The sequence below is a fragment of the Mandrillus leucophaeus genome, unplaced genomic scaffold (genome assembly GCF_000951045.1).
Source record: "Mandrillus leucophaeus isolate KB7577 unplaced genomic scaffold, Mleu.le_1.0 Scaffold36, whole genome shotgun sequence".
NCBI lineage: Eukaryota > Metazoa > Chordata > Mammalia > Primates > Cercopithecidae > Mandrillus > Mandrillus leucophaeus.
The window spans coordinates 7,298,941-7,326,183 of record NW_012103809.1 but is presented as its reverse complement, the minus strand read 5'-3'; the positions used below and the strand labels follow the sequence as shown (position 1 = coordinate 7,326,183).

Here is a 27,243-nt window from a genome sequence, read left to right as displayed (position 1 = left end):
CTGCATTTGATTTTTTCGGTTATATACCCAGAAGTGGACTTTCTGGATCATATGGTAATTCTGTGTTTAACTATTTTTTTTAATAATAGCTATCCTGATTTGACACTTTTAATTGGTTTTATGAATCTTTGTTACTTAAAAAATGAGATGTTACTGAGCTTTCGATTTCAACTTGTTAAGCAACAGGTATCCTTTGTAAGCCAAATGACACAATTGTTTTGCTTTAGAGTAAGTAGAATTTTAAATGAGGCCCATTTTGGTTAAGAGGTTGGAAATGGGACGGCTGGGGAGAAAGGCTATGCTTTAGATGTATCATATATACATAAAATCCTGTCCTTAGGCACAGTTTGATTTGCTACCAAGTGCATATGTTATTTTGATTAAATTACTTGTAGCCAAAAAAAAAAAAAAAAAGGGGATTCATATCTTCTTATAGGTAAATTCCATTTAGTAAATCTTGATTAAAGGGGGGTAATATTATTATAGTGTCTGATACATCATACTCTCATTTTTCTGGAAATTCTAAAATTCTATGCAATAAAGTATAGGACACCGTATTTAATATTTTTAGCTTACTATCTAAAGACCAATCCTACTGATAAATAAAAGTTTTAAAAATATTTTTAGAAACCTGTTGCTATTAAATAAACAAAAGGCCCTTTGAAGTTTATGTCTAAGTAAATTTTTCTTTTTTCCTTTAGAGTGCGTCAGTTTATAGAAATGGTGAATGGTACAGATAGTGAAGTACGATGTTTGGGAGGCCGAAGTCCAAAGTCTCAAGACAGTTATCCTGTTAGTCCTCGACCTTTTAGTAGTCCAAGTATGAGCCCCAGCCATGGAATGAATATCCACAATTTAGCATCAGGCAAAGGAAGCACCGCACATTTTTCAGGTGAGATTTAACTTACGACATTATTTTTAGATTTTTCCTCTTTATAATCTTAAACCGTTTTCCTTTTGAAAATCTGTATATTTCCAGCCGGGCGCGGTGGCTCACGCCTGTAATCCCAGCACTTTGGGAGGCCTAGGTGGGCAAATCACGAGGTCAGGAGTTCAAGATCAGCCTGGCCAACATGGTAAAAACCCTTTCTCTACTAAAAATACAAAAATCAGCTGGGTATTGTGGCAAGTGCCTGTAGTCCCAGCTACTCAGGAGGCTGAGGCAGGAGACTTGCTTGAACCTGGGAGGCAGAGGTTGCAGTGAGCTGAGATGACACCACTGCACTCCAGCCTGGGTGACAGAGTGACATTCCGTCTGTCTCAGAAAATCTGTATATTTCCTTTGTAGCTGTTTTCAAATGTGTGTACTTAAGATTTCCTGGATTTTCTGGGTGAAAAATTGTAGGTTCAGATTCACATGTTCTCAGTACCAGGAAGTAACTTGAAAAATAGCTGTTTCTGAGAGTAGGTTATTAGCAGACCTTCATAAATGAAAGCATTCAAGTGAAAAGGTAATTGTGTGTTTTAATAAAATATAAATTTAAAGGTGATCCAGCTGTGATATCTTATGCCACTGGTTACCACACCTAGCTGGGCTGCCCCTGCCTCCCTCCCCTCTCCCCATCCCCAACCTTTCCCAACCAAGCCTCTTGCAAAAGTCAGCTCTGCCTAGTTCATTTTCTCCCATCTGTTTTTTGACTCGTCAGTCTTACTCTCTGTGACTTTGCGCCTTCTTGTAATTAAAATCCTCTCCTTTCTTGGCTTTTGTGACATCGCTTCTACAGGTTTTTTTGGTTTTGTTTTTGTTTTTTTTGTTTTTTGTTTTTTTTTTTGAGACGGAGTCTCGCTCTGTTGCCTAGGCTGGAGTGCGGTGGCGCTATCTGGGCTAACTGCAAGCTCTGCCTCCTGGGTTCACACCATTCTCCTGCCTCAGCCTGCCAAGTAGCTGGGACTACAGGCGCCCACCACCACGCCCGGCTAATTTTTTGTATTTTTAGTAGAGATGGGGTTTCACCATGTTGGCCAGGATGGTCTCGATCTCCTGACCTCGTGATCCACCCGCCTCGGCCTCCCAAAGTGCTGGGATTACAGGTGTGAGCCGCCGCGCCTGGCCTGTTTTTGTTTCTTTTAAAGAGTTGGAGTCTCGCAATGTTTCTGAGGCTGGTCTCAAAGTCCTGGCCTCAAGCGCTCCTCCTGCCTCAGCCTCCCAAAGTTCTGGGCTTACAGGTGTGGGCTAGCATGTCCAGCCAAAGATGTATATCTGATGCTTCTCAGTCTTCTGTTTGTCCATCTCTTTAATTCTGCATTTCCCAAGATGTTATATTTGTACATTTAACATTCTTTAAACAAGTCAGATAGTGTCTCCTTTCCTTTCATGAAGTAACATCATTGCTTTTTCTCACTTCAATTTATACTCATTTCTGCATTACTTCCTCTCAGTTATTTATATCACCACTCTGTAAAACAAGTGTGATTCTTATGTCTATTCTTAGCCACTACTCCTCTTGAATATCATACAGTCGCTTCAGGCTTGGACAAATTCTGAGCCTCAGTGTATTCATATGTAAAATGGGGATGATCATAATATTGCCATCTTAGGGGGATTTTGAGGATTAAATGAGATCTGTAACCCTTCAATAAATGTTAGATGAGGTAACAATTAAGATCTCACAGTTAAGTATTCTTAGTATCCTTTCAAAGAAATTACCTGTTTACATCATCCATTGACTCTCCTACATTCTAGAAGTCTTAAATACAAAATCAACATGGAGACTTGTTTACAACCGTATTAATAAATTAGTGTTTGTTTCTATTTCCATGTGGTATCTTTTTCTTCAGGTTTTGAAAGTTGTAGTAATGGTGTAATATCAAATAAAGCACATCAATCATATTGCCATAGTAATAAACACCAGTCATCCAATTTGAATGTACCAGAACTGAACAGTATAAATATGTCAAGATCACAGCAAGTTAATAACTTCACCAGGTAAGTAATTTCACTAACTTTTGCATTAATATAAGCAACCTAGTTATAGGTGTAATCACTGTAAAAATTTTGAAAGAACTTGAATTATGTGACCCACAGAGGGGCTCTGGGAGTTCCTAAGCCCCCAGAGAATAAAAGGGTAGGGACTCAGTTCCCCAAAGCCTTTTAGTCTCCTACTATGCACATGAGCTCTTTCTTTAGTTTCTTCTTCTTCTCTACTACCCTCTTCCCCCTAGTAAAGTTATAAGGACAAATTCAGGGCTTCATGCATTGTCTTCCCGCCAACCACAGAGCTATACAAATGATCACATAAATGCCATCTGTTATGTTTTCACAGTAGTTAAGACACAGTAGCATATTTAACCTTGAATGGTGACATAAGATAAATTTACAACTAATTTCTTCTCTGTGAGTTTTTTTTGGTGTAAATGTGTAGAATGTTTTCCAAGTTCAAAACTCGCTTTACAAAGAATCTTTTTTGAAAGCCTTCCTTTAAGTAGCTTGCATATAGCAGATGGTTAAGTCATTTAGTAAACATTAGTGTGAGGATAGTTTTGAGGATTTGTTGGGCACCAGACATTCTGCTAGGTAGGGTGTCTAACTTCGAAGAGGTTTGAAAGACGATATCTCATTCAGTATACTATGACCCTTGACATACTCAGGTTTAATATTTACGAAACCTAAAAGTTCATGAAGTGAAATTATTTGAATTAAATACTACTGTGCAGTTGCAAATTATTGTGAATTCACCCTGCCCAAATCATCCAGGACTGGGTCAATTTAATGTTGATTTGGTCTATAACAAACCAGTTGGTTACGTTGCATTGTCAGGAAATGGTCACCAGTGCAACATTTTCTTATTAAAGGAGAGAGAGCCTAACTTTTAGCATGGAATCTTAATGGAAATATGATTTTGCAGAAAGGAGTCTATGTAAAAAAAAAAAAATCTATATTTGAAAACTTGGAGATTAATCTCAATTTCTGGGTTGTCGGTCACACATGACAAAAATTTACTGAAGTAATGTTGTGTGTGATTGATAAAAGTTATAATGGAGAACCGCAAAAGTGTATGAGAACAGCAGAAAAATCGTCTTTCACAGGAGAGATGATATATTGGAAAATATAAAATCAAAATATAGTTTAAAAATAGATGGAAATTTAAAAAGTTAACTTCATCCATGCTTTATAATAAATGCATTGGTACTTTATCATTGATCAAGGGTTCTGCCAATGTTTGAGGGTAAGATTGCAGTCAATTGGTGAGTTTTTCTCTTAAATACTATCCTCACAGCAGGAAGTTGCTAAACAGATCTGTTATTACCTGAGTTCAGGGACGCAAGCTTAACGGAAGGTCTGATGACGCAACATCCTCCTTTGTCTGCAGTATAAAAGGGAAATAAAGGAAACTTTTGAACTGCCTTAAACTATAACTTGTTTTGTAGTTGGTAATGGCTTTCCTTACTGTGAAGTAGGCAAAGATGGTGTTAACTATTTAAACCATTTTACAGATGTAGAGCCGGATATCAGAAAAGTAAATGACTTTTTTTTTCCTTAAGGTCAATTAATAGTAGCTAGTAAGTCGCAGAGCTGAGGCTGCTTTTCAGGATTTGACTTGCAAACTTGTGCTTTTTCCCTGATACCGCCCACCATCTGAAATGCTCTTCTTCCTGCCCTCCCTCACCTCCAGTATAACTCCTGTCCAGGCTGAGAAAATGCAAGTTCAGATGTCAGTTCTTCCAGGATGTTTTCCTTGATTTCCATCCCATCAAATGTGTCATGTTTTGTGATTAACTTTCGTCATAGTACTGATCATAATTACTCTGTAATATAGTAACTTAATTAGCTTTTTATAGGTTGTTTCCTGCAGGAAGGCAGAGGCTGTTTCATAGTATCCTTAGCACCTAACAGGGATCATACCTCAGAGGCTCTTAAATGTGTGTTAAATGAATGAGTTCCTTTCAAATACTTGAGTTATCTCAAAAAAAAAAAAAAAAGTTTAGTATTTTTTAAAAGGCCACTGAAAGCTGTCATGGTAAGGATTTTCTTATTTTTAAAGTTTGGTTTTTCTTATCAATTTTTGAAGTTTGTCAAGATTATAAACAAGCTTTCCTGGTTGAGTAAGTCTGCTCTGGAGTCCTAGGGCCATATCCCCCTTTTCCCTAGATCTCTTGTGTTTTTTTTACCTTAACAATTTTACTAACAGGAGTGTATGCATGCACACACGCCCCCAAGGTGTTAGAATTTGTTACCTCTGGTGGTATTACGCACAGTGGTTTTTGCTCATCTGTATTTTTTTTTCTACAAATGAATATATATTGCTTTTGTAATAAGAAATGTCATTTTTATCTAAGCATTACCTAAAATTTCATCGAGTGTTTACTTCTAAATTGTATAATTATTACCTAGACCTTCATAGGATAAATCTAAAGATTAGATATTTATTGTTGCTTATAAGAGTGCGGATGGTTCTGAAGGACATACATTGACAGCTTAAATATGTCCAAATGTAGTTATTGGCAGATAGATATTCACTGAGTGGAATGAGTGAAAACTGGAAACTATCTAGGACATCAGTTTAAAAATTAAGATTCAGCAATACTTTAGCCAATAAGATAGCCTGTGAGAGAGAAATAGTGTCATGTGGTGAAAAGGGATGAGAGAATGAAGCTCAGTCGGTTTTTAAGTGATCAGTTACCCTTGAAAGAGTGTATATTCTTAAGTAGTGAGGACAAATGCCAGAATGCCGACTATTTAAATATAGTCTAGGAGTGGATTGATTGAGTATGAGGTCCAGTACGAGCTGAATTGGGTTCCAGGAGTGAGATGTATTTGTTTTGAGAGAGAGGTTGTCACTTTACATACTGGAAATCAGTGCTGGGAGTAGGGGGGAGAGGGGTGGCTAGGGAGTTGGTGGGGCCGCAGTTGATCAATGAAGACGTACAGATCTGAGTTTGAAAAATAATAGGATTGTGCAGAAATATGATTTCTCCATACTGATGTAAAGTCATAAAACTACTACATTTTAGCATATGTACTTTTTTCCCTCCCTTATCTCCAGGGGTACAAATTTGTTAAAAGTCAGCGACATGTTTGGCTTTGAATACATTCAAGAATTTAACTAAATACCTTTTTTGCAGATTTCTATTGCCTCATGAAGTTAGTTTATTCATAGGCTATACAGTTCAGTAGTGATTTATTTTAAACTAAGCTGCAAGTATGATATTTCTAAAATTAGGTTTGTTTTTTCGTTTTCAGTAATGATGTAGACATGGAAACAGATCACTACTCCAATGGAGTTGGAGAAACTTCATCCAATGGTTTCCTAAATGGTAGCTCTAAACATGACCACGAAATGGAAGATTGTGACACCGAAATGGGTCTGCAGTGATATTTCTTACATTTTTAATAAAAAATGATGGCTACAAGGTTATGTTTTTACTTGTACTGATTCACAGCTGATGAGCATAAACCAGATTTAACGATGTATGTGCCGTAGGACTTGACAGTAATGCATAGCACTTAAACTCTTGTTTGAGTGGGCTGCTAGAGAAAATAGTTACCCTTCAGCTACAGGCAGTGTTCCTTGCTGAATTGCTTAGGCTCAGGTTTAGCGCTGTCACTAATGCAGCAGAACTGACTGACTGGTGTTGAGCCTCTAGGCTATTTTAGGTTAGAGATGATAAAACTTCTTATATTTATTTCAGTATAGTCAGTAAGGCCAAATGGGTAGATGATTTTACAAATTCTAATCAGTATTTCTTAAATGGGTTTAATGTAAACGTGTGTGACTATGCATAGTACTATCCCTGATATATAGTAGATGCTTAAGTATGACCTCCCTCACCAAAAAAAACCCCACCACAAAAAACAAAATGATGTGGCTCCAAGACACATTAGCATGCATAATTTTATTTTGTAGACAACTTACGTAGTAAATTGCCTGTCCCATCAGCAAACTATCCCATCAAATGGAGAGTGAAAATTTGTTGGAATAAATTTTTTCATTTATTTGTTGGAATTCCATGGCAATGTTAGATTTCTTATTATTTTGAGATTGAGTGATATTACTAAAATTGTTTTTTAAAAAGAAATGCAGCTTTGTTTTACTCTTTAATATCAGCCACCTCAGTTTCTGAAGAGTAATTTAAGTATAGTGATAAAGAACAGGAGTTCTAGAGCCAGATTACATAGATTTGATTTCTGCAACTGCCACCTACTAGCTGTGTGACCTTGGAAAAATTACTTAACTGCTCTGTGTCTCAGTTTCTTCATCTGTAAAATGGGTATAATAATAACCTCATAAGTTATTGTGAAAAGTAAATGAATAATCCAAAAAGCTGATAGCACAGAGTGCTTAGGAAATATTAACCACCATCATCATCGTTACCTTCTTCATTATTAATGATTTATTTATTAGTAATTTATATAAATTATTTTATCAATCAAGATATATAAAATTATTTTCTTGGCTGGGCAAGGTGGCTCATGCCTGTAATCCCAGCACTTTGGGAGGCCGAGGCAGGTGGATCACAAGGTCAGGAGTTTGAGACCAGCCTGACCAATATGGTGAAAATACAAAATACAAAAATTAGTCAGGCATGGTGGCGCATGCCTGTAATCCCAGCTACTCAGGAGGCCGAGGCAGGAGACTTGCTTGAACCCAGGAGGCGGAGGTTGCATTGAGCTGAGATCACACCACTGCACTCCAGCTTGGGCGACTGAGTGAGACTCCAAAAAAAAAAGTATTTTCTCAAAGTGGTATTTTTCAAAAAGTAGTGCATTTAATCTTTTCAATTAGTATAATATGCTGTCTTCTGTATTTTTATTGTAGTCATTTAGGTTTTCTTAGCTTTCTTGAACATTTTATTACATCTCTACTATGTCAATTAAGGTAGCCCGAGTGGCATTATTACGGTTTTCTTTTTCTTTCTTTTTTGTAAATGTTGCTTAATGTAGTTTGGGAATTACACTTTTTCTAAAATTTTTTTCTGACATAAGTACCCTCTAACACTGAAAGGTTGTCGCCTCTCAACTGCATGCTGAATACTGGATCCTAGACTCTTGAGAGCTAAATAAAGTATTATCTTTTTGCTGCAGTTTCATATTAAATTAAAAATGAATTTTTAACAATCTGCATATGTAGATGAAATATTAGGGAATAGTTACTAAATGTACAAAATGTTATAAGAAATGTATGTTCATGTCTTCATTATACTCCATTCCATAAGGTAGTAAAATACTTGTCTGTTTTTCTTACAGAAGTTGATTCAAGTCAGTTGAGACGCCAGTTGTGTGGAGGAAGTCAGGCCGCCATAGAAAGAATGATCCACTTTGGACGAGAGCTGCAAGCGATGAGTGAACAGCTACGGAGAGACTGTGGCAAGAACACTGCAAATAAAAAAATGTTGAAGGTGAATATATTTTTTCTTGAAAAATTATAAATGTGTCAAAGGAACTAAAATGTAGTTTTGCGAAACATTGAGCAGTGTACCAGAAATTCTTGTTAGGGAACTTGGACCTGACCTTCTCGCTGGCTCCTTGCCCATTTGAGAGTGGAAATGTTTGAAGAAGTTAGGCAGTTCAGCTCTGATCTGCTGGAAAGAGCATTGTACTAAAGCAAAAAAAAAAAAAAAAAGGATTAAATCCCAGTACTAGTGCTTATCAACATTGTGTGTCCTCGTTAACCTTAGTTTCTTAGTTTTATTTTCTCAGCTGTAAAATCAGCAGTTACTAGGAAAAATGTGGGTGTGCAGATAAAACTATAAATCTGAGATTTTATTTTAGTAAATATTGTTCAGGGTGATAGCAATTTGGATGTGTAACACATGGTTCTCATTCTGATGAGGATTAGTGAAGAATTGGGTCACTTTTCGTGGCCAGAACAGTTAAAATACATTTTAAAGTCCCTTCTGGATTGTTTCCATGAGCTGGTAGGATGGATGTGATCTAATTCAGTAAAGTAGCCACAGTTTTGTCTACCAGTTGAAGGTGGAGGGGCTTTCTCCTAACTTAAGTCAGCATTGCAGTTGTAGAGATGTACAGCTCTTTAACAGTTGGTTCATTGTAAACATTTTCTTCTGAATATTTTGGAAGAAGATTGAAAAATTAAAGGGGAGATGAATGCAATGGCCTTGGGACTGATGTTTAGGGATGGTGGGAAAGGGCAAAAGATTCCTTCTGCTTTCTCTTCCTGACCTGGACTGAGAGTTGGTACAGGTTGAGTATCCCTAATCTGAAAATCTGAAATGCTGCGGAATCTGATACTTAGAGTGCCAACATGATGCACAAGGATATGCTCATGGGAACATTTTGGATTTTTAGATTAGAGATGCTCAGTCAGTAAATATTTTAAAATTTGAAAAAATCTGAAATCTGAAACATAGCACACGTGTAGGACATAACATGCTTGCCTGGCCTAGGATGGGTTATAGAGCCACCTATAACACCTCAAGTTAAAGGCATGCAATCTTGTATTTTTCCCTAGCTGAGATGGGAAGACAGGTTTATTTATCATACTTCGTACTTCATCTACTCGATAGTATAAAAACTGCTATTTCTAGTGGTTACCTTGAGCTATCCAAAAAGTTAAATTATTATTTTTATGCTAGATAAAAAATAATTGGTGGATTATGCAATTGAAACAAGTTTAATTTAAAAAGTCAAATCAGGCCGGGCATGGTGGCTCATGCCTGTAATCCCAGCACTTTGGGAGGCCAAGACGGGTGGATCACAAGGTCAAGAGATCGAGACCATCCTGGCTAACGTGGTGAAACCCCGTCTCTACTAAAAATACAAAAAATTAGCCGGGCGTGGTGGCAGGCACCTGTAGTCTCAGTTATTTGGGAGGCTGAGGCAGGAGAATGGCATGAACCCGAGAGGCGGAGATTGCAGTGAGCCAAGATTGCGCCACTGCACTCCAGCCTGGACGACAGAGCCAGACTCCCTCTCAAAAAAAAAAAAAAAAAAAAAAAAACAAAAAAATAAACAATTCATATACCTGGAAAATATCCGTATTTGCCTGAGGAGATTAAGATTTCCATGAAGTCAGACTGCCAAAACTCCTCTTTTTTGTATTTATTTTTTTTTTATTTTTAAACTTTGTAGAGATGAGGTCTCACTGTGTTGCCAAGGCTGGTCTTGGACTCCGGGCCTCAAGCAATCCTCCTGCCTTGACCTCTGAAAATGCTGGGATTATAGGCATGAGCCACTGTGTCCAGCTTAACTCTTCCCCTTTTAAATATTTATCTTAATTGACTGCCTCCATTGTGTAGCACCAAGTTAGTCAATCTGTGTTTATTAAATTGAAGTAGAATTCATTTGAAAAGTAAAATAGATTTTTCCACATTGGGGATTTTCATTACTATGCAACTTGGTAGAACTTTTTCTGGTACTAGGAGTGCTAAGAAACTTAACATTTAGGCTCTTTATTAAGTTATTTTAGGTGTCTAAAATTACCCATTTGGAAACTGAGTACTACTTTGGTTGGTACTGAGGATGTCTTAGGGCAGTTGTTTTCAACATACTTGATGTCTGAATCCTTTAAAAATTATTAAGGGGCCAGGCACAGTGGCTCATGCCTGTAATCCCAGCACTTTGGAAGGCCGAGGAGGGTGGATCACCTAAGGTCGGGAGTTCGAGACCAGGCTGACCAACATGGAAAAACCCCGTCTCTACTAAAAATACAAAAAATTAGCCGGGTGTGGTGGCGCACGCCTGTAATCCCAGCTACTCGGGGGACTGAGGTAGGAGACTCGCTTGAACTGGGGAGGTGGAGGTTGCGGTGAGTCGAGATCGCCCCATTGCACTCCAGCCTGGGCAACAAGAGCGAAACTCTGTCTCAAAAAAAAAAATTAAGGATCCCCGAAGAGTTTTTGTTTATATAATGTGTTACATCTATTGATATTTACCTTATTAAAATTAAAACTATTCATTTTAAAATAAATCCATTAAATAAGAAGCAAGTTATTTTTATGAAAAATAATTATTTTCCCCAAACAAAAAGAAGAGCTGGCACAGTGGTGCATGGCTCTAATCCCAGCTACTCAGGAGGCTGAGACAGGATGATCACTTGAGCCCAGGAGTTCAGGTTTAGCCTGTGCAACATAGTGAGACCTTGTCTCTTAAAAAAAAAGAAAAATGAGAAGAGTGGCATTGCTTTATATTTTTTTGTTAAGTCTCTTTATTGCTTGGTTTAATAGGTGAGCTGTATTCACATACAAGACCAAGACTGCCTTTAGTCTGTTGTGGTATCACATCATGTGCCCCTGGAAAATTCCACTGTATAGTCATGAGGAAATGAAAGAGAAAAGGGCAAGGAACATCTTAGTACTATTATAAAAATAATTTTGACTTCACAGACTGCCTGAAAGGTTCTTGGACCCAGGTATCCCTGAACCATACTTTGAGTACTGTTGTTTTAGGGCATATTTGGAAATAAGAATTTTTTTTTTTTTTTTAAGAATTCGTAGACTTTTTTTTACACTAGGCTATCTGACTGGGCTTTCTTGTTAAAACTTCATGCTAATTGAGCAGGATGAAGTACCTTTGAAACTTTAAGATTATACTCCATTAGCTTACTTTGTGTTTGATTCTTATTTACATGAAGCTCAGAAGATGGAGCAGTTCCCAAAGATACTCCTTGGTTATAAACTGAAGGGTGTGAAGATGTATCATCTTCATCTAAAGGGTATAGATATCTTTGATTTTGCACCTCTCACTTCTAAGCAAATGCCAGCTACTTTCAGAGACTTTCTTAATACTCTGAGCTGCTTCCATCTCATTTCCCAAACTTACTTTGATCTAGATAGGGATAAGGTGAGTAACTGACCCACCTTATAAGTAGCCAAAGAACAAGGCCAGATGATTTGAGGGCAACATGAAGAGAAAACAGGTTTAGAAATCATTCCACCACTTTTTATTCGTCACTTTAGTTCACTTGTAATTGTAGCATTTTAAAAAAAATCTCATTTTTAGGTTTGCATAAACTTTGAGTCATGTGACTTAGAAGTTCATGCACATCCAGACACACACACACGAGAGAGAGAGATTTGATTAATGTTGAAGGTCAGGTGGCACACTGTTTCTCTTGACCTTTTTCCTTTTAGTTTTTTCAGTCTTCTTTCCTCTTTTCCTGTTGTCTTTGTTCCTTATCTGCTACGTCTTCCAGTGGCTCCCAAAAGAACTCTTGTTTGTTGAGCAGCTGTTTATTGAATTTTTGCAGTGTGGAGAGGCATTGTTGTAGGGACTCTGGAAAGTCCAGTATGAATGAACAGCCCCAGCCTGCAGGGAGCCTTTAGTCTAGTAACTGAAGTAGCAGTAGAACCATTGAGAGTCACCCTATTTAGAAACTGCTCCAGATTCTAAACTAAATATGAGTACAATTTGAAAATCCTACCTAAATGATGTCATATTTCCCTCAGAAGTTATTCCACTGAGGTAATGTTTTTTGCTTTAAAATAACCCATAATGCTACATATTTCAGGTATTTTCAGTTTTGTGCCTTAATTCCCATGTGCATATATTTTAACTAGCTAATAACCGTAGTGGCACTATTTTGTATTATTTTGTTGTAAGAATTTATTTCCTCCCAGTTTTCTATGTATTATTTCCAATTATTTTTAAATGGCTACACAAGGCTGGGTGTGGCAGCTCACACCTCTAATCCCAACACTTTGGGAGGCTAAGGCAAGAGGATTGCTTGATCCTAGGAGTGCGAGGCTGCAGTGAGCTGTGATTGCACCACTGCACTCCAGCCTGGGTGACATAGTGAGACCCTGTCTCAAAAAACACAAAAGGCTCCATGATATTTTATTGTTGCTGTATAGGTTTATTTCAACATTGCTTTGTTGTTGGATTTTTCCATTTGCTTTTATGTCAGATGCTTTAGTGACATCTTTATACATGCATCTTTGTTTCTTCACATTATTCCACTGAGATAAAGTTCTAGAAATAGAATTGAGTCAAATAATATGAACATTATTGTGGCTCTCACTACATGTTGCTATACTGGTTTTCAGAAACCCTCTACCAACTTTTACCAGCAGTAATAAAAGAACGTACCAATGGCACTACTACATTAATGCTACTTCAGTGGGTTTAACATATGTTAGTATCTTAAAATTGCTTATTTGCATTTCTTTGGTTATCATCACCAGTTAATTTTTACAGCAGGCTTTAAACCATTAGTATTGTTTTGCCAGTTTCATTCATTTTCCTTTGTGAAGAAAGAATAAAGTCCTAGATGTTTACTACTGTGAGTTTGATGGTATAAAACATTTTTTCTTTTTAAGGCTCTGTTAGTTTTGTTGCTTACAGCCTCACTCTAATTTCAAGCCATGTTTTATAGTGTTGTTGTGTGATCCTTCTAAAATGAAGTCTAATCCGTATCGGTTTCCTTCATTTTAAACCTTATTTCCTTATTGGAAAAACTTCAAGCTTTTTAGTATGTTTTTTGGGGTATTTGGGCATCTAACCGCTTATCCATGTTTCCAACCATGCTTTTTTCTCCTTTCTCTCAGCCTCAGTTTGCATGTATTAAGTCAATAGTGATGTACTGTGTGTTATTTATTTACATGTAAGCCTTCCCCAGGAGACTTGTGAGTTCCTTGAAGCAGTGCCTAGGTCCTGGTCATCAGTGTATCCTCAATATCTGGCAGCTGTATTCCGTAAACATACGTTGAATTGTACTGAAACTGAAATACCAGAGAAAAATTTTAGACTTTTTTTCTTCTTAACATTTAGATTGGTAACTAAAAGAATCTGCATCTTACTATTCACTGCCTCAGTTTGCTTCTGTAGATGACAGACATGATATTAACCTTAGATGATTATTATAAGGATTAAATAGATGATCCATATTAGTGCTTAACACACTTCTTCATACAATATTAGTGCACAATATATTGTCATTTTAAAGAACTTTTTCTCTGAGTTTTTAAACACTACAGTGCAGTCTTTTTTTTCTTTAAGTGCCAGGGTACAGGAACTTAAAAGTTACATGTGCAGGATGTGCAGGTTTGTTACATAGGTAAACGTGTGCCATGGTGGTTTGCTGTACTAGACAGTGTAGTCTTAAGATTTGGGACTGCGACATTTCACATTTTCGGTGGCATGTTAGGTTTAGGCTGTGAATATAATTTTGTACTTGAAGTTTTTGTTTACCAAGTATTCCTTGGAAAAATTGTTCAATGTTTCTTTTTAAATTTACTTCTATACTATGGGTATGGTACCCTCATCAGATGGTTGTGGGATAAGTCTTGAGCAAAGCTCAATCTTTAAAAATAACGTGATTTTTTTTTTTTTTTTTTTGTGGAGTCTCTCTCTGTCATCCAGGCTGGAGTGCAGTGGCACGATCTTGGCTCACTGCAACCTCCGCTTCCTGGGTTCAAGCTATTCTCCTACCTCAGCCTCCCGAGTAGCTGGGATTAGAGGCATGCACCACCATGCCTGACTAATTTTTGTTTTTTTAGTAGAGATGGAGTTTCACCATGTTGGCCAGGTTGGTCTTGAACTCCTGGCCTCAAATAAGCCGCCCGCCTCTGCTTCCCAAAGTGCTGGGATAACAGGTGTGAGCCACCACACCCGGCCGAAAACAAAATAATGTGTTTGATTTGGGTTAGCTTTACAAGATAAAGGATCATATGTTCCTTCCATGGGTTGGGAAGTAGAACCAAGTAGCTTTGTGGGATGCATAAAACATCTTCAGTGCTGGAAGCAGCAGGTCTTGCTATCAACAGGCATATGAATTATCTTCCTGTACCAAGCCACCTGAGTAGCTTCAGGGGATTCAAAATAGTATGGTAAATAATTTTTATCTTCAAAGAACTTTTATTATAATTGGAGCAGAAAACTACCCAGAATGAAATATTCAGCAATATAAAACAGTGGAGGAGTCATGTTTGTTTGCGTAGAGGCACGTGCATTCCATGCCTTGTGGTCTCAGACTTGACTTCACAGCATTTCTTCATGGGTTATTCTTCTCTAAATCGACAATATTAGAGGCTCATTTGGATGAGAAAGGGCAAGAGTACAGTTGATCATGAGCCTCTCTCCCACCTCTGCTTTCATAACACTAGTAAGATAACTAGAGAAATGATGGAAAATGGGTGTGGAATCTGATTTTTTGAGCAGCTGAACCTAGGAGATGGTGTTCTTTAGGAATTTCAGTAGTCAGCATTTTGAAAGTGTTATGTTCCTGAACTCACAAATTGACTGTTTCTGCAGCAACTCTCCATGTCTGCCTTCCGAATTGGGAAGAGTTCTGAATTTCTGTATAATATTGCTCTGGATTAGGGTATTGACTTTTGGCATAATAAGAAGACATCATTTATTGAAAGATTAGAATGAACTGATACTGCTAATTTCGTTTAGTTCTCATACAAATCTAGGAAATAGGGCCTCTTATCATCCCCATTATGCAGATAATGAAACTGGCACTTAGATTGTTACTTGCCAAAGGCCACACAGCCAGTTAGTGGTGGGGCTTGGATTTGAAGCCAGTATCTGAAACCACCATTAGTATGTGCCTCTCATAGAAAGAAGACAAAAATATAAAGTAGTTGTTTGAAAAGAAGACTGTCAGTTATTTTAAGTTTTGAAGAGGAGTGGCTTGAAAGTAGCTGGAAATAACTGAATGCATAAAACAGGTCCTGAAGGGCAGCCTGTTCAATGTTTTCATAACTGAATTTGAGAAGATGATATTCAGTGAGATGTGTCCAGTTCCTAAATCTGTTGAAAAAAGGCAATGCAGGCAGGCCCTCTCCTTTGACTGTCACATTCATATCAGTAGTAATAAATTGTGAAGTAAAACAACTGAATGTTTTGCCTTCCACTCTCCCTACACCTGTACTAGTTCATACCTTTGAATTTTTTATATTTTTTTCTGTTTTGTGTTTAGGGATGGGAGGAAGATGAATGAGAATGGCTGTCCACAGGAAAAATGAAAATAAATTAGGCTTTGCTGCATAATTTAATTGTTCAAAAATGTAGAGCATCCCAGTGCTAGGAGTAAGTGGATTTAAAGGTTACATTAGTCTAGTGCCTGGAAGCCATATTTTACCTCCCAACTTGGAAACATTTGTGAGCATAAGAGTTGAACTATTTGAATTAAAACCAAATTGGTGTGTTTTCAACAGGATGCATTCAGTTTACTAGCATATTCAGATCCCTGGAACAGCCCAGTTGGAAATCAGCTTGACCCGATTCAGAGAGAACCTGTGTGCTCAGCTCTTAACAGTGCAATATTAGGTAAGTAAAGCCAAATAAGGCACAATTTCAACTAGATTCTCTGAAAATTTAAGAGAGGGTGTTTGTACTGGCATTTGTACTTTGGTAAAATCATAAGGAGAATGTTTTCTATATTTTTTAAATACAAAAATACCTCAAATATAGAAACCACCCTCCTTTAATTCCAGATTCAAATGAATTTAAATAGAATAAAAACAGTAAAACGGGGTACAACTTGGGATGTTTGGGAAATAGAAGTTTTTTTGTGCATGTATGTAAGCATTTCTGGTAGCCACGAATGTCTACTCTCATTTGAATGAGAGATTTGGTGGTTCTTTTGTATAATTCAAACTATTGCCCTACCAGAGACATTCCTTACAGCCCTCTGTAGTGAAAGGCATTTTCTGCTACTGATTTCTAGGCTAGCAATTGCATGGCATTCTCTAGTTTGGCTGTTGTAGAAGGAATCGGAGAATGTTAACAAGAACACAGATTAATAATTGTCACAAGAGTTAGGCTAGAAGGGAACAGGGTGCATTTGAAGAAAATCAAAGAAATAGAGGTTTTGGTGGAGAATGAGAATGGAAATAAGGGAGTGAAGAGCTTGAGTATCAGAGAAGCTCAAACTGATCCAGTAGAGGGCAGGATTCCTACCTACCTGGTGCTCCCCTGTTACCTTGTTCCCCACCATTTTGCTTGAGCTATTTGCAATGGGTAGCGGCAGCCTAAGCCACGGGTATTACAGCTCCCACCATGCTTATGAATACGAGCACAAGGGCCTTCCAGGTGACTTGTGAGTACCCTGCAGGACCAAGCCTTGATGTCAAATTCTATTTGCATTTATATTAGCCAGATTCAACTACGTACCCTCACCCAATAAAAAGGGTGGGTGAGGAAGAGAAAAGCAATTTAAAAGGTGAGGCTTAGCCGGGGGTGAGCATGAAGTGCAAAACTCTAATTCGATGTTCCTGTTTGGTTGCCATTCCTATGAGCAACTCACTGTAGACTGTATGATTCTAGTATTTATATACTGACCAAATACTTTTTGTATGAATTGTGTAACTGCACATATTGTGCATTTCTATATAAATGTGGTATGGTCGATTGTTTACATAAAACAAATTTGAGTTTTGGGCAGTTCTCATCAAAGGTAATTTGCGTAAAGGGTGAGTTTTTATTTGACTTTGAGTCTAATTCCCAGGTAATTGGGACTCCAGTCTAGTTTAGAAGTCTGTGCTGTGCTGTTTGGCCCTGCAAGGTTCAGAAACTTTTAGTCACATATTTCAAATTATTTTAGGAAGATGAGGGCAGTGCCACAAAAAGTAGATGAAAGAGTAGTTTAGATAAGGAGACTTGCAAATGAGGGCCAGGACTCTTACGGCAAGAATGTAAAGGAAGCAAGGAAAAGCATTCATATTTGAGCCTCAGTCTGTTTCTTTGCCCTTAGAAAATTTATTAATTTGTTAAGGATCAGTACTGAAGTTTGGGAATAGGAGTAGTGTCCTTAGTGCTGTAGTCTCTGAAATTTAGGATTTGTATATAAATGTGAATTTTCTTTGGTTAATGTGTTATATTTTCATTGGTTCTACAAAATTCATTTAGCTCCATTGATAAAAGTAACTTAGTAATAATGCTGGAATTGTACAGAAAATTATGGTTTACTATAATTGTCTTTTCGAAGTTACCATATTGTAGGTAATCATTAAGACCTAATTATTAGATGATACTAATCTTGGAAAGAATTTGAGAAAAAGTGACCCGTTTTCTTTAGGTTTAATTTCTTGAGTTCTTCAAGGGAATTTAATTGAGCACCATTATCTATAGACACATGTACTCTGACATATTGTTCTATATTATGTAGAATCAGCTATAAATAGTGCTTAATCTTATTAATATAAATGCATGTGATTCCTATAAAATTAATGACACAATTATTAAATTGCCATAGATGGGTGTGTATGTTTATAAATACCATGCTATTTATGTAGGGCCATCTGTATATAGTGTTATGAAAATTTCATATATCCAAAAAAGTTAAAGATGTATCACCAGATGCTTCCTTTGACCAAAATAAAATTTAAAAAATATTCCCTGTAGATGCTTGCCTTTGAGCACGGTCTTCCCTGTGAACCCTCAAGACACCATACTTTCTCACCAGTCTACATGCCTTTTTTGCACACTTTTATTCTTAATCCTATTTTTGTTTTGTTTTCTAAGTCCTGAATTTGCTTCTTTTTGATACTATGCTTTTTCCCTTTTGCAAATTTCCTCTTCTTTCTCCCACCATCAATTTACATCCTCTGAACCAAGAGTGGAGTTAAACCATATGGAGCCTTCCTAGCCATGTGTCACTGTTTTTGCCCTTTGTTGTCAACTGTGCCTATAAAGAACTGATTAGTAATTTTATTGATTAGTTGGACATTGCCTTCTCATAAAGAGAAACTACCAGCTTCTGAGTCTGGCCACTTTTACCATTAGTTCATTGTTTTTCATCTCTGGCAAGGAACAAATTTTGGTAATTATTGCATTTATACTACAAATGTCTGACAAAGAAACTTATGATATGCAGGACCCTGAAAATTTATTGGCATTTTTAAAAAATGTCTGAACTGTCCATTGTAAATTAGCACCTCCAAAACTGCAGGGTGGCTCTGCTGTATGTTCTCTCACTGTCACCACCAACACCTACTCCCCACCAGCCCAAATAACATTACCTATATATGCCTTGGAGATGGCTAGGCAGCCTCAGTTTGGTCCCATCCACAGAGGTGGAAGAACCCATCAGTGGAAACTCGTAATGAAAACCTGGTGCCTTTTTAGTTTTAGTATCAACTGACTTTGATCAACCAGAAGGGAAATAATTCCTTACTCTCCACTTCAAATATCAAATAAAAAGTTATACCTTTCCCATCATAGTTAATATGGAAATCAGTTTTTTAGTATCTGATACTTTAAAAATCTGATTCTGCAAGAGTTTAACTTATCGCTGAATACACAATACCCATACTACCTTGTCAGAATAGTATGTCCAAGGCATCTTTTGCTTAGGAACCTTCATTTGCTGATATTTCAGAGTGGTATGGGAGTGGTAGTTTTTAAAGTCATGCAGTATTCTCCTGATTGAAATGTTTTTTAAAATGTCTTGCTAATTGCTGTTTTCATTTTTAAATTATTTTTCTTCAGAAACCCACAATCTGCCAAAGCAACCTCCACTTGCCCTAGCAATGGGACAGGCCACACAATGTCTAGGACTGATGGCTCGATCAGGAATTGGATCCTGCGCATTTGCCACAGTGGAAGACTACCTACATTAGCTATGCATTTCAAGAGCTCACACTTATATTGTGGCATATAGTCAACATGGAAGTAGACCAGCTCTGCTGATTTGAAATTTAGATTTTTTAAATTATGTACTGGGGACAGGTTTTTGTCGCTTTACATTGCTTCCTAGTTTACAGCATGATGCAAATGATTTTCTAACTTAGTGTTAGGAGAAATTATTTTCCATCTTTAACCTCTTAGTTGTCTAAGAGTTAAATATTACTGAATTTCAGACGTTCAAATTGATCATCACAAATCCTTTAAAACAATTACCTAAAAGAAACCAAAAATCCTGCCTTCTTTGTGGGGGAGGGGGGAGAGAGGGGAAGGAAATGGAACAAGTTGTGTTTGTGTTAGCATGTGGGTGATGTAAACTTCAAATTGGGAGATGTTCCGACCCCCACTCCCATATAAGCATTCAATCAGTGTAACTTGCAAAATGCATAAACATCCGACAGTTTGAATTTATAGTGTTGATGGAAGAAATCATTTTTAATGTGTACTGTAAAACTTGAAATACTCAGGAGCTGAGTGAATATGTTTGTTGCTACTTACAATCCCGACCTGTTAGTCCCAGTAGTTTTGTTTTAACATGGTCTTTTTCAACTTTGTTTCCTGTTTAACTACAGATGACTTCTGTTGTAGACTCACAAGTTTAACTGTTGTATTATAACAGTATTACATGTCAACGGTGTGGTTATGACCTTTATTTATATAAAAACCAAATATTTAGTCAATTTACCGTGTCTTAATTTAATCTTTGTACACCTTCCATTTTTAAGTGCTTAAATGAGTACTATATTGCAATAAAATGTAGTGATATAATTAACCAGCCATTAAAAATTTACTTCTACAGATACAGTGTCAATTGAGTTTATATATTAGGTACTTGCATACTTTTTATGATTAATATGAAAATTAGAGCAATTAAAATTAATGGTTTCTACAATTAATCTGAGTTCTACAACCTAAAACTGCCTTCAGTTTACTGGCATCCCTGGATTAGGGTTAAACCTGATATTATGGGTGACACAGAAAGGCAACAGGAAATTAAATTCATTTTTTTCATATTCATAATATGGCATATGAGACTCACCAGGCAAGCAAATCCCCAGACTGGTTAAAAGTAAAAATTTAAACGCTGTTAGTAAGCTATATTTTGTCCACTGAATCTTTAACAGCAAATTGTCTAAGGGCTGCAGTTGGAGACTTTTCTGGAATGTCCGTTTCTCCTTTTTGTCCGTGCCATTTTTGCCACCCCTCCCACCCCCCAGTCGGGGAGAGTAGACGAGGTGCTATTGCTGGTATGAGTATGGCTTGAATTCAGTTAAACACATTAAAAAGAAAATTCCTTCTTAAACCACTTTTTCCTCTAGGATTGCAAGGCACAATTCTACTCCAGAAGAATGAAATGTGGTTGAGTAATTCCTCAAATAGGTTTATGATTTTTATAATGATCCTTTAAAATGATCTACCAATAATTTATTAGATAAATTCTATACATACAAAGTACAGATTCTTCATTTAGCATTGATTTACTTCTTAGTTTTCATCTTTCTGACCATCCACCGTCTTTTAAACCTCTTGGCATTTTGTTTTTTCTGGATTCCTAGAATAGAAAGTTGTGCAGTAAGAGTATTAGAGAAACATAATTCAAAATTTTTATAATTCTCTACATGAACGTAATTAATTACTAAAACTGGGTGGGCTTATTATACACTAGATGTATATACATACTACATTGACCTGGTTTTCACAAGGTATATAAGCCATTATAAGGGGCATATAATTATGAACTATCTCCTTCAAAAGAACATGATTCAATATATAAAGCTATTAAGAGACAGGAGAATAAAGCTGGATCTTACCCCAAGCATTATTCAAAAACTGGACAGCAGCCTTTTTCACTGGTAACCTCTTGTTGGCAAGAGACAGGAACTTATTTACTAGAAAAGAAAGGTATTTATCATTTCATAGTTTCATTTGCAGTAAAAAGTGAGGAAAATAGTCCATAAAAAAATTACCAGTAGTCCTGTTGGTTCCTGGCCCATATAATGAATTATGTATGAAGGCTTGTGCTGCTTGTTGCCTTGAATCTCTCAGATCTTGGTCTTTTAGCCTGACGGCCAAGTAGCTTTTATTCTGGCTGTTCATCAATATAAAAGGTTAAAAAAGAATTAATACATGCTTGCTTCCCCCGCACCCCCCCCCCAGCCCGAGACAGAGTCTCACTCTGTCACTCAGGCTGCGCGATCTCAGCTCATTGCAACCTCTGCCTCCCAGGTTCAAGCAACTTGCCTGCCTCAGCCTCCCAAAGTGCTGGGATTACGGGCATGGGCCACTGCACCCGGCCTATATGCTTGCTTTAAAATATTTTTATCATTTGTCTCACCGTGATAAATGAAACTAATTTTGTATATGCACAGAGAGAATAAAACTAAATTACAGGACTACAAGAAACAGACTAACACTCATATTTTAGTAGAGCACACCAGCACGCCCAGCTTACTTTTTTTATTTTGTGTAGAGACTGGGCTTTACCATGTTGCCCAGGCTGGTCTTGAAATCCTGGACTCAAGCAATCCACCTGCTTCAGCCTCCCAAAGTGCTGGGATTACAAGTGTGAGCCACCGTGCCCAGCCCAAAACTGATTTTTCCACAGAGAATCCAATCTGAAATTACTACTAATTAAAATATTTCCCATGTTAGCCAATACTTTAACTCTCTCAGAGGTCTCCTTTATATCCCAAATGAAACAAAAGATTCATTACCTGACAGACTGTACTTTTTGTACTTTAACTTTCTTGGAGTCATTTCCTTTTTCACAGTCTTCATTTTTCTTTTGCAAATTAACTAAAAAATTGAGTTACATTTGCTAATTAGCATTCATGTAAAAATAAATCAGGAAATTTACTGGAGTTCACTTTAAGCATCCACTGCACACCCATGTGGATGCAGTTTTTATTTGTATGAAATACAGGGAATAGGCCCCAGCTAACCTTGGCCAGGCCCGTACTGGCTTTCTAAGGGCCATTCATATTTGACTGGAAACATCTGCAAGTGCACTTGACACTTACATGAGAAGTTATTTAAATTAGAATAGTCATACCTTCTTTGACCTTTCCTGGCGATTTCTTGACACTAAGGGAAAAAAACAAAACCACTGACTGGAATGGCAGATAGCAAAGGTTACTCAAAACATGTTATATTATTTCATCTGGCTTTACAAGCAAGGCACCCCCTTTCATTATTACCAACACCCTCAATTTCTACTCAGGAGCTCTCAGTTTGGAAAGCAACAGTCACTCCCCAGTACACTGCCACCAACTCTCAATCATTAGAAGATCTTCACAATGTAAATCTGAAAGCCTATTAGCAGGCTTCCAAAGCAGCAAAATGCTATGGGCAATGGAGTTCAAGTGAAACACTTAATAACAAGTTATATAGTATTTGAAATACGAAGTGAATGGTAGTAGGCCTGCCTCATTTCATTTGGAGAAATCACAAAGGATTAATTTAATAGTGTAGGCACAGGAGACAGTGAACAATGGAGAGAGAAATGTAAATGGACAGAATACAATACAGAAGCATTTGCACAGGAGAAAGGCCACACAAAAGCGGAAGTGATGGGAGGCGGGCGGGCCAAATGAAAAGGTAAAGATGACACTTGAGCTTGGTTTTAAAAGATGAAAGGGAATTTGCCACCAAATAGATTTGCTCTTATGTTTAATGTATTCAGGATCTGAGTAACTCTTGGTAAAGTTTTTTTACTGAAAATTTGAGAGCCACTGGCCTAAGCAAAAAGGGGCTAAATTTCTGAATTTAAAGCCTTAAGGAGAGAGAAAGAGGATAGAAACAAAAAATACAAATATTTAGAAGGCTTAATTTAGTAGGGTTTGACCGATTCCCAAGGACGACTATACCTTTTCGCTTTAAACCATAAAACACCAAAGATGCTAAATGAAGTGGGGAACAGGGAGGAAGGACAGGTTGGTGGTAGGTAAGGCAAGTATGGGACAAATTGAGTTTTCAGAGCCTGTGGATAAGTGCCTGCTACCCCACTAAATGATTCAAAACACTTTGTATTCACCACCACCTACTCTGCCCCAGTACAATGACAGGCAATCAACAAAATGTACTGAATGAACACAATGGGATCAGGAATTCAAAAAATGGCAAAATAAGTGAAACGTAAAGTTACCTCCTTCTTTCGCACCAAATTCATATACCACGGTAGCTTTTAAATTTGGGTTCTACAATTCCTTCAGCTATATGGAGTCAAATAAATGTACCAGTATATAATTCAAAGATGGGTGTATATAAGCAAGTAATATAAGAAGATCCATTACTTACTTAGTCTGTGAAGCTGTGGTTAACTTCTCTAAAATAGTGTCTGGAAGGAGTTTTCTTTTCTTTTGGAATGAAAACGTTTAAAATTAATAAAGTCATGTACATAGTATGTCCGGAGTTGCTTCTGAAGTTACCACTTTTAAGAATGCCCTACATCTAGGCAAAGAAATGAATTAGGTTGGAAACTGCCTCCACTCCAAGTTATGGGAAGATTGGGTCCACAAAACTCCATATTCTCTGAAAGACTTGATGAAAACTGGAAAAGGTGCCCAGGGTATTCCAACCCTCAGGTCACTGTTACAAACTGAAAGCCGTTAAGTAACGCCAGTTCTCCGTGTCGAGTGTGTATCAGACAGCAAAGCAACCATACACCAAGTCTTGTACAGTCCTTACAGTTTACAAACCACCTAATTCTCACAGCCACCTCTTATTTTCAGTTGGTGGACACTAAAGGAGACGAGTTTTTTTTTTTTTTTTTTTTTTTTGAGACAGGGTCTCTCGCTCTGTCGCCCAGGCTGGAGCGCAGCGGTGTGATCTAGGCTCAAGGCAGCTTCGACATCCCGGGCTCCGCCCACCTAGTCCCCCTAAAGTACTGCCGCGCCCGGCCCAAGCATCTTTCTACCACTGTCAGAGAAAATCTTGGTGACTTTTCCCCCACTCAATATCCTACCAACCCAAATTACATCCACCACGGGAATTATCCGCAGGCCGGGTTGTTTAATCCCTATCCTCTAACCTTCTGCTCGATGAACAGCTCCTCGCGTCGCTTCCTCTTCTCCTTCAGGAGCGTTTTATCCCTGGAAGGAAGGGTGACAAGTCAGCAAAGGGAAGGACAAGCGGGACGAGAAGGGGCGGTTCTCCCCGCCCGGCCGCAGGCTCCAAACCTGCGCACGGTCTCCCGCACTCGCCGCTCCTCTTCTCTCGCTTCCGCCTGGGCGCTGGCGAAAGTCAGCTCCTCCGGGGCCTCGTCGTCAAACTCATCGTCCCCTTCCTCGTCTTCCTCCAGCGGCTCGGCGGCCGCGCCGCTGCTGGGCTGACCGAGCAACAGCCCGTGCTCCGCCTCCTCCTCCTCCGAGGCCGGCTGGCCCTCGTCCACCATCGCCTCCGCCGACGCCGGGGCGCGAGACGCGCGCGGTCGCAGCTGCACCATGTCCCACGCAGCGCTAGACCGTCTGACCTCTGACTCGGAAGCAACTGCAAGCGAAGCGCAAGCGGACTTTCATCGCCCCCTGCAGGTTGGGAGGTCCTCAGGACGGGCGGGGCGCATGCGCGAAGCCAGGAAGGGCGTGGCCTGTGGGCAGTGGGTGTGTTTCTTCCACATGGCTCGCCAAGGCCGCCGTAGGGTCGGTTGGACGCCACGGAAAATGCTCTGCGGGCGAGAGCGGCTGGCAGTGGGGCTGGTTTCAAGGCAGGGAAGAGCCATCGCGCTGCCCTCCTCGGCTGGGATGGCGAGACAGGGCTGGCACGGCTCACTCTGTCCAGTGCTTAGAAAACCGGTAATAGCGGGTCCGAGGCGCTGCTCGCCGCAGTTTTTTGGCCCTGGGTTCCGTCAGGTGGATCCAGCTTATCAGTGTTTGTAGATTTGCCTGCGTTCGCTCCGCACTTCGGAGGAGATGGCGTTTCATGGGAAGAAATGCGCTCTAGCAGATGGCCGCCGTGGCCAGTCAGCCCTCCTGTGACGGACGAAGACGGTGGCCACAGACCTCGGCTCTAAAGAAATTTGCACAGCCCGGCGCCCTCGGCCTGCCCAGCCCCGTAGCCGCGGCGAGGCCCGTTAGGATGTGGGCCCTGTGGGAGCGATGCCCTTCCTGGTTCCTAACCCACGGCCTGGAACAGCAGCTGGCCCGTGGCAATGCTGAGCAAATCTCCTGAAGGAATGGCTTCGCCGGTCCCTACAGAATGCACCCAAGTTTTGTCGTATATACACATACGTACTCTTTTTTTCCAAGTATATTTTATTTCTTGGCAAACATGGCCCTTTGTGATCGCCGTGTTTCTCTCCTCCCATCCATTATACAATACTAAATGATCCATCATTCTTTGAACAAATCAAGCCGTTTCACACCTGCAATGCAATTGTACCGACCGTGCTCTTCCCTCTACTGCTGCAATCCCCCAGGCAGAAGTCCTCTTCATACTTCAAAAATTCCCACCCAGGCAAACTTCAAGCACCTTACCCCCTACCCCATCCCACTCTGCCCATCTCTATCTGCTGTGGTCTGAACCCGCACAAATGTCTATGTAGTTTCTGCACTGCATAACAGTTGATATGACAGTTGCTCCAGCCATTCTGTGAACTCCTGAGCGGAAGGACCAGGTCTTGCTAGTCATTTTATTTCTAATGTCTATCATATGGCAGATGTTTAATAAATGCTAAGTTGAATAATTCTATCTCACACATATATTGTGTTTTTAATTCTCCTTTCATGTCTTCTGTTTTAGAAGCGGTTCCCAATTTAAAAACAACAAAACCAAATAGGAACAAAAATGGTAAAACTTAACAACAACAACAACAAAAAAAGCTGCCGAACCAGAAGTTCATTATGAGAGGAATTGCAAAGAACAGTTTGAAATCTGTAGGCCTTAGTCTAAGATAGAGATTACAAATCAAAAATATAATCAGACTCCCTGAGATACTGTGCTAACACTAGGAAAATGAATACAGTTAACTTGGAGCAGCCCAGAAACAAACTTCTTATAACTGCATGACGGTATTTTATGTGCAAAACTGCTTTATAAGTACTATAAGACTATTACAGGTATTACCAGTGCCCTCAGTGTAAACTCCTTGGCCCACCCATGTAAAGTGTAAATCGAGCCCTCAGGGTCCCTGACTAGTTCTCCAGCCACCCCATAGGCTGTGAGCATCCCTCTTCCCCACAAAAAGTACCATTGGGATTTATTAAAGGTTATGCCTTGTAATGCAGTACAAAGTTTTATATGACAGTGTCTTGTTGCCTGTTTCTACAAAAGCCAAGGGTGTAACATTAAATGCAATTTTGCAAGGCGCTGAGGTGATGTGGTCCAAGTATGTAATCACTTCAGGGAGCCCACTGGATCCAAGGGACCCTGTCACGTATGACCTTCATACACTGTTGATAATGGCCATGCCTCCCAGTCAGGCCTCTGACACTTGTTGGGCAGCAGGCATTCCAAGGCCCCTAAGCACTGAGTTAGCTGGTAAAGGTTAGGGAAAAAGCTGTATTCTTGCTACTTTACTCCAAGGTAGTAAAGTGTATGGAAAATGTACCTGACGGAAATAACTTAAGCATCCCCTGAGAATGACCCTGTATGGCAGATGCATCTGACAGCAATAACTTAAGAAATGAGGGTTGCCATTGGAGGTTGCTGCGGGGAGGGTGCTGAGTGAAAGTGCTATATAAACTGCATGCTTTTTATAAGTGGTTGCAGTTCTGTCCAGC

At 38.9% G+C, this 27,243-nt stretch overlaps 2 protein-coding genes across 3 annotated transcripts in view; one reads left to right on the top strand and one right to left on the bottom strand.

Annotated features, from left to right (window-relative positions):
• RANBP9 (RAN binding protein 9) overlaps positions 1–20,326 on the top strand; it is a 55,396-nt gene extending 35,070 nt beyond the window's left edge. Inside the window, exons 8-13 of the mRNA XM_011989682.1 lie at positions 702–892; positions 2,779–2,926; positions 6,182–6,303; positions 8,186–8,337; positions 16,060–16,171; positions 19,334–20,326. Coding sequence (XP_011845072.1) covers positions 702–892; positions 2,779–2,926; positions 6,182–6,303; positions 8,186–8,337; positions 16,060–16,171; positions 19,334–19,464 — 856 coding nt within the window. The 3' untranslated portion in view covers positions 19,465–20,326. The remainder of the gene's footprint in view (positions 1–701; positions 893–2,778; positions 2,927–6,181; positions 6,304–8,185; positions 8,338–16,059; positions 16,172–19,333) is intronic.
• Positions 7,864–26,309, bottom strand: NOL7 (nucleolar protein 7, 27kDa). 2 transcript variants are annotated; one of them, XM_011989684.1, is made up of 9 exons: positions 24,706–26,309; positions 24,558–24,618; positions 23,825–23,883; positions 22,581–22,612; positions 22,243–22,324; positions 21,496–21,617; positions 21,340–21,417; positions 20,978–21,080; positions 7,864–8,314 (listed from the first exon to the last, which is right to left on the bottom strand). In XM_011989684.1, exons 1-8 carry the CDS (start codon positions 24,969–24,971, stop codon positions 21,007–21,009), a joined length of 774 nt encoding a protein of 257 aa, XP_011845074.1. In that variant the 5' UTR covers positions 24,972–26,309; the 3' UTR covers positions 7,864–8,314; positions 20,978–21,006. The 2 variants fall into 2 exon arrangements, with proteins under 2 accessions (XP_011845074.1, XP_011845073.1); XM_011989683.1 differs by lacking the exon at positions 7,864–8,314 and having other exon boundaries at positions 20,932–21,080.
• Positions 26,310–27,243: the final 934 nt, after the last annotated feature.

Bases quoted from the DNA above. Each gene is read 5' to 3' on its own strand.
- NOL7 (XM_011989684.1), bottom strand. From the start codon at position 24,971: ATGGTGCAGCTGCGACCGCGCGCGTCTCGCGCCCCGGCGTCGGCGGAG. The intron at 23,884-24,557 runs GTTAGAGGATAG...TCATTCCAAAAG, and splicing joins AGCTGTTCATCGAGCAGAAG to AAAAGAAAACTCCTTCCAGA. The intron at 21,081-21,339 runs GTAAGATCCAGC...TTTCTATTCTAG, and splicing joins GTTTTTGAATAATGCTTGGG to GAATCCAGAAAAAACAAAAT.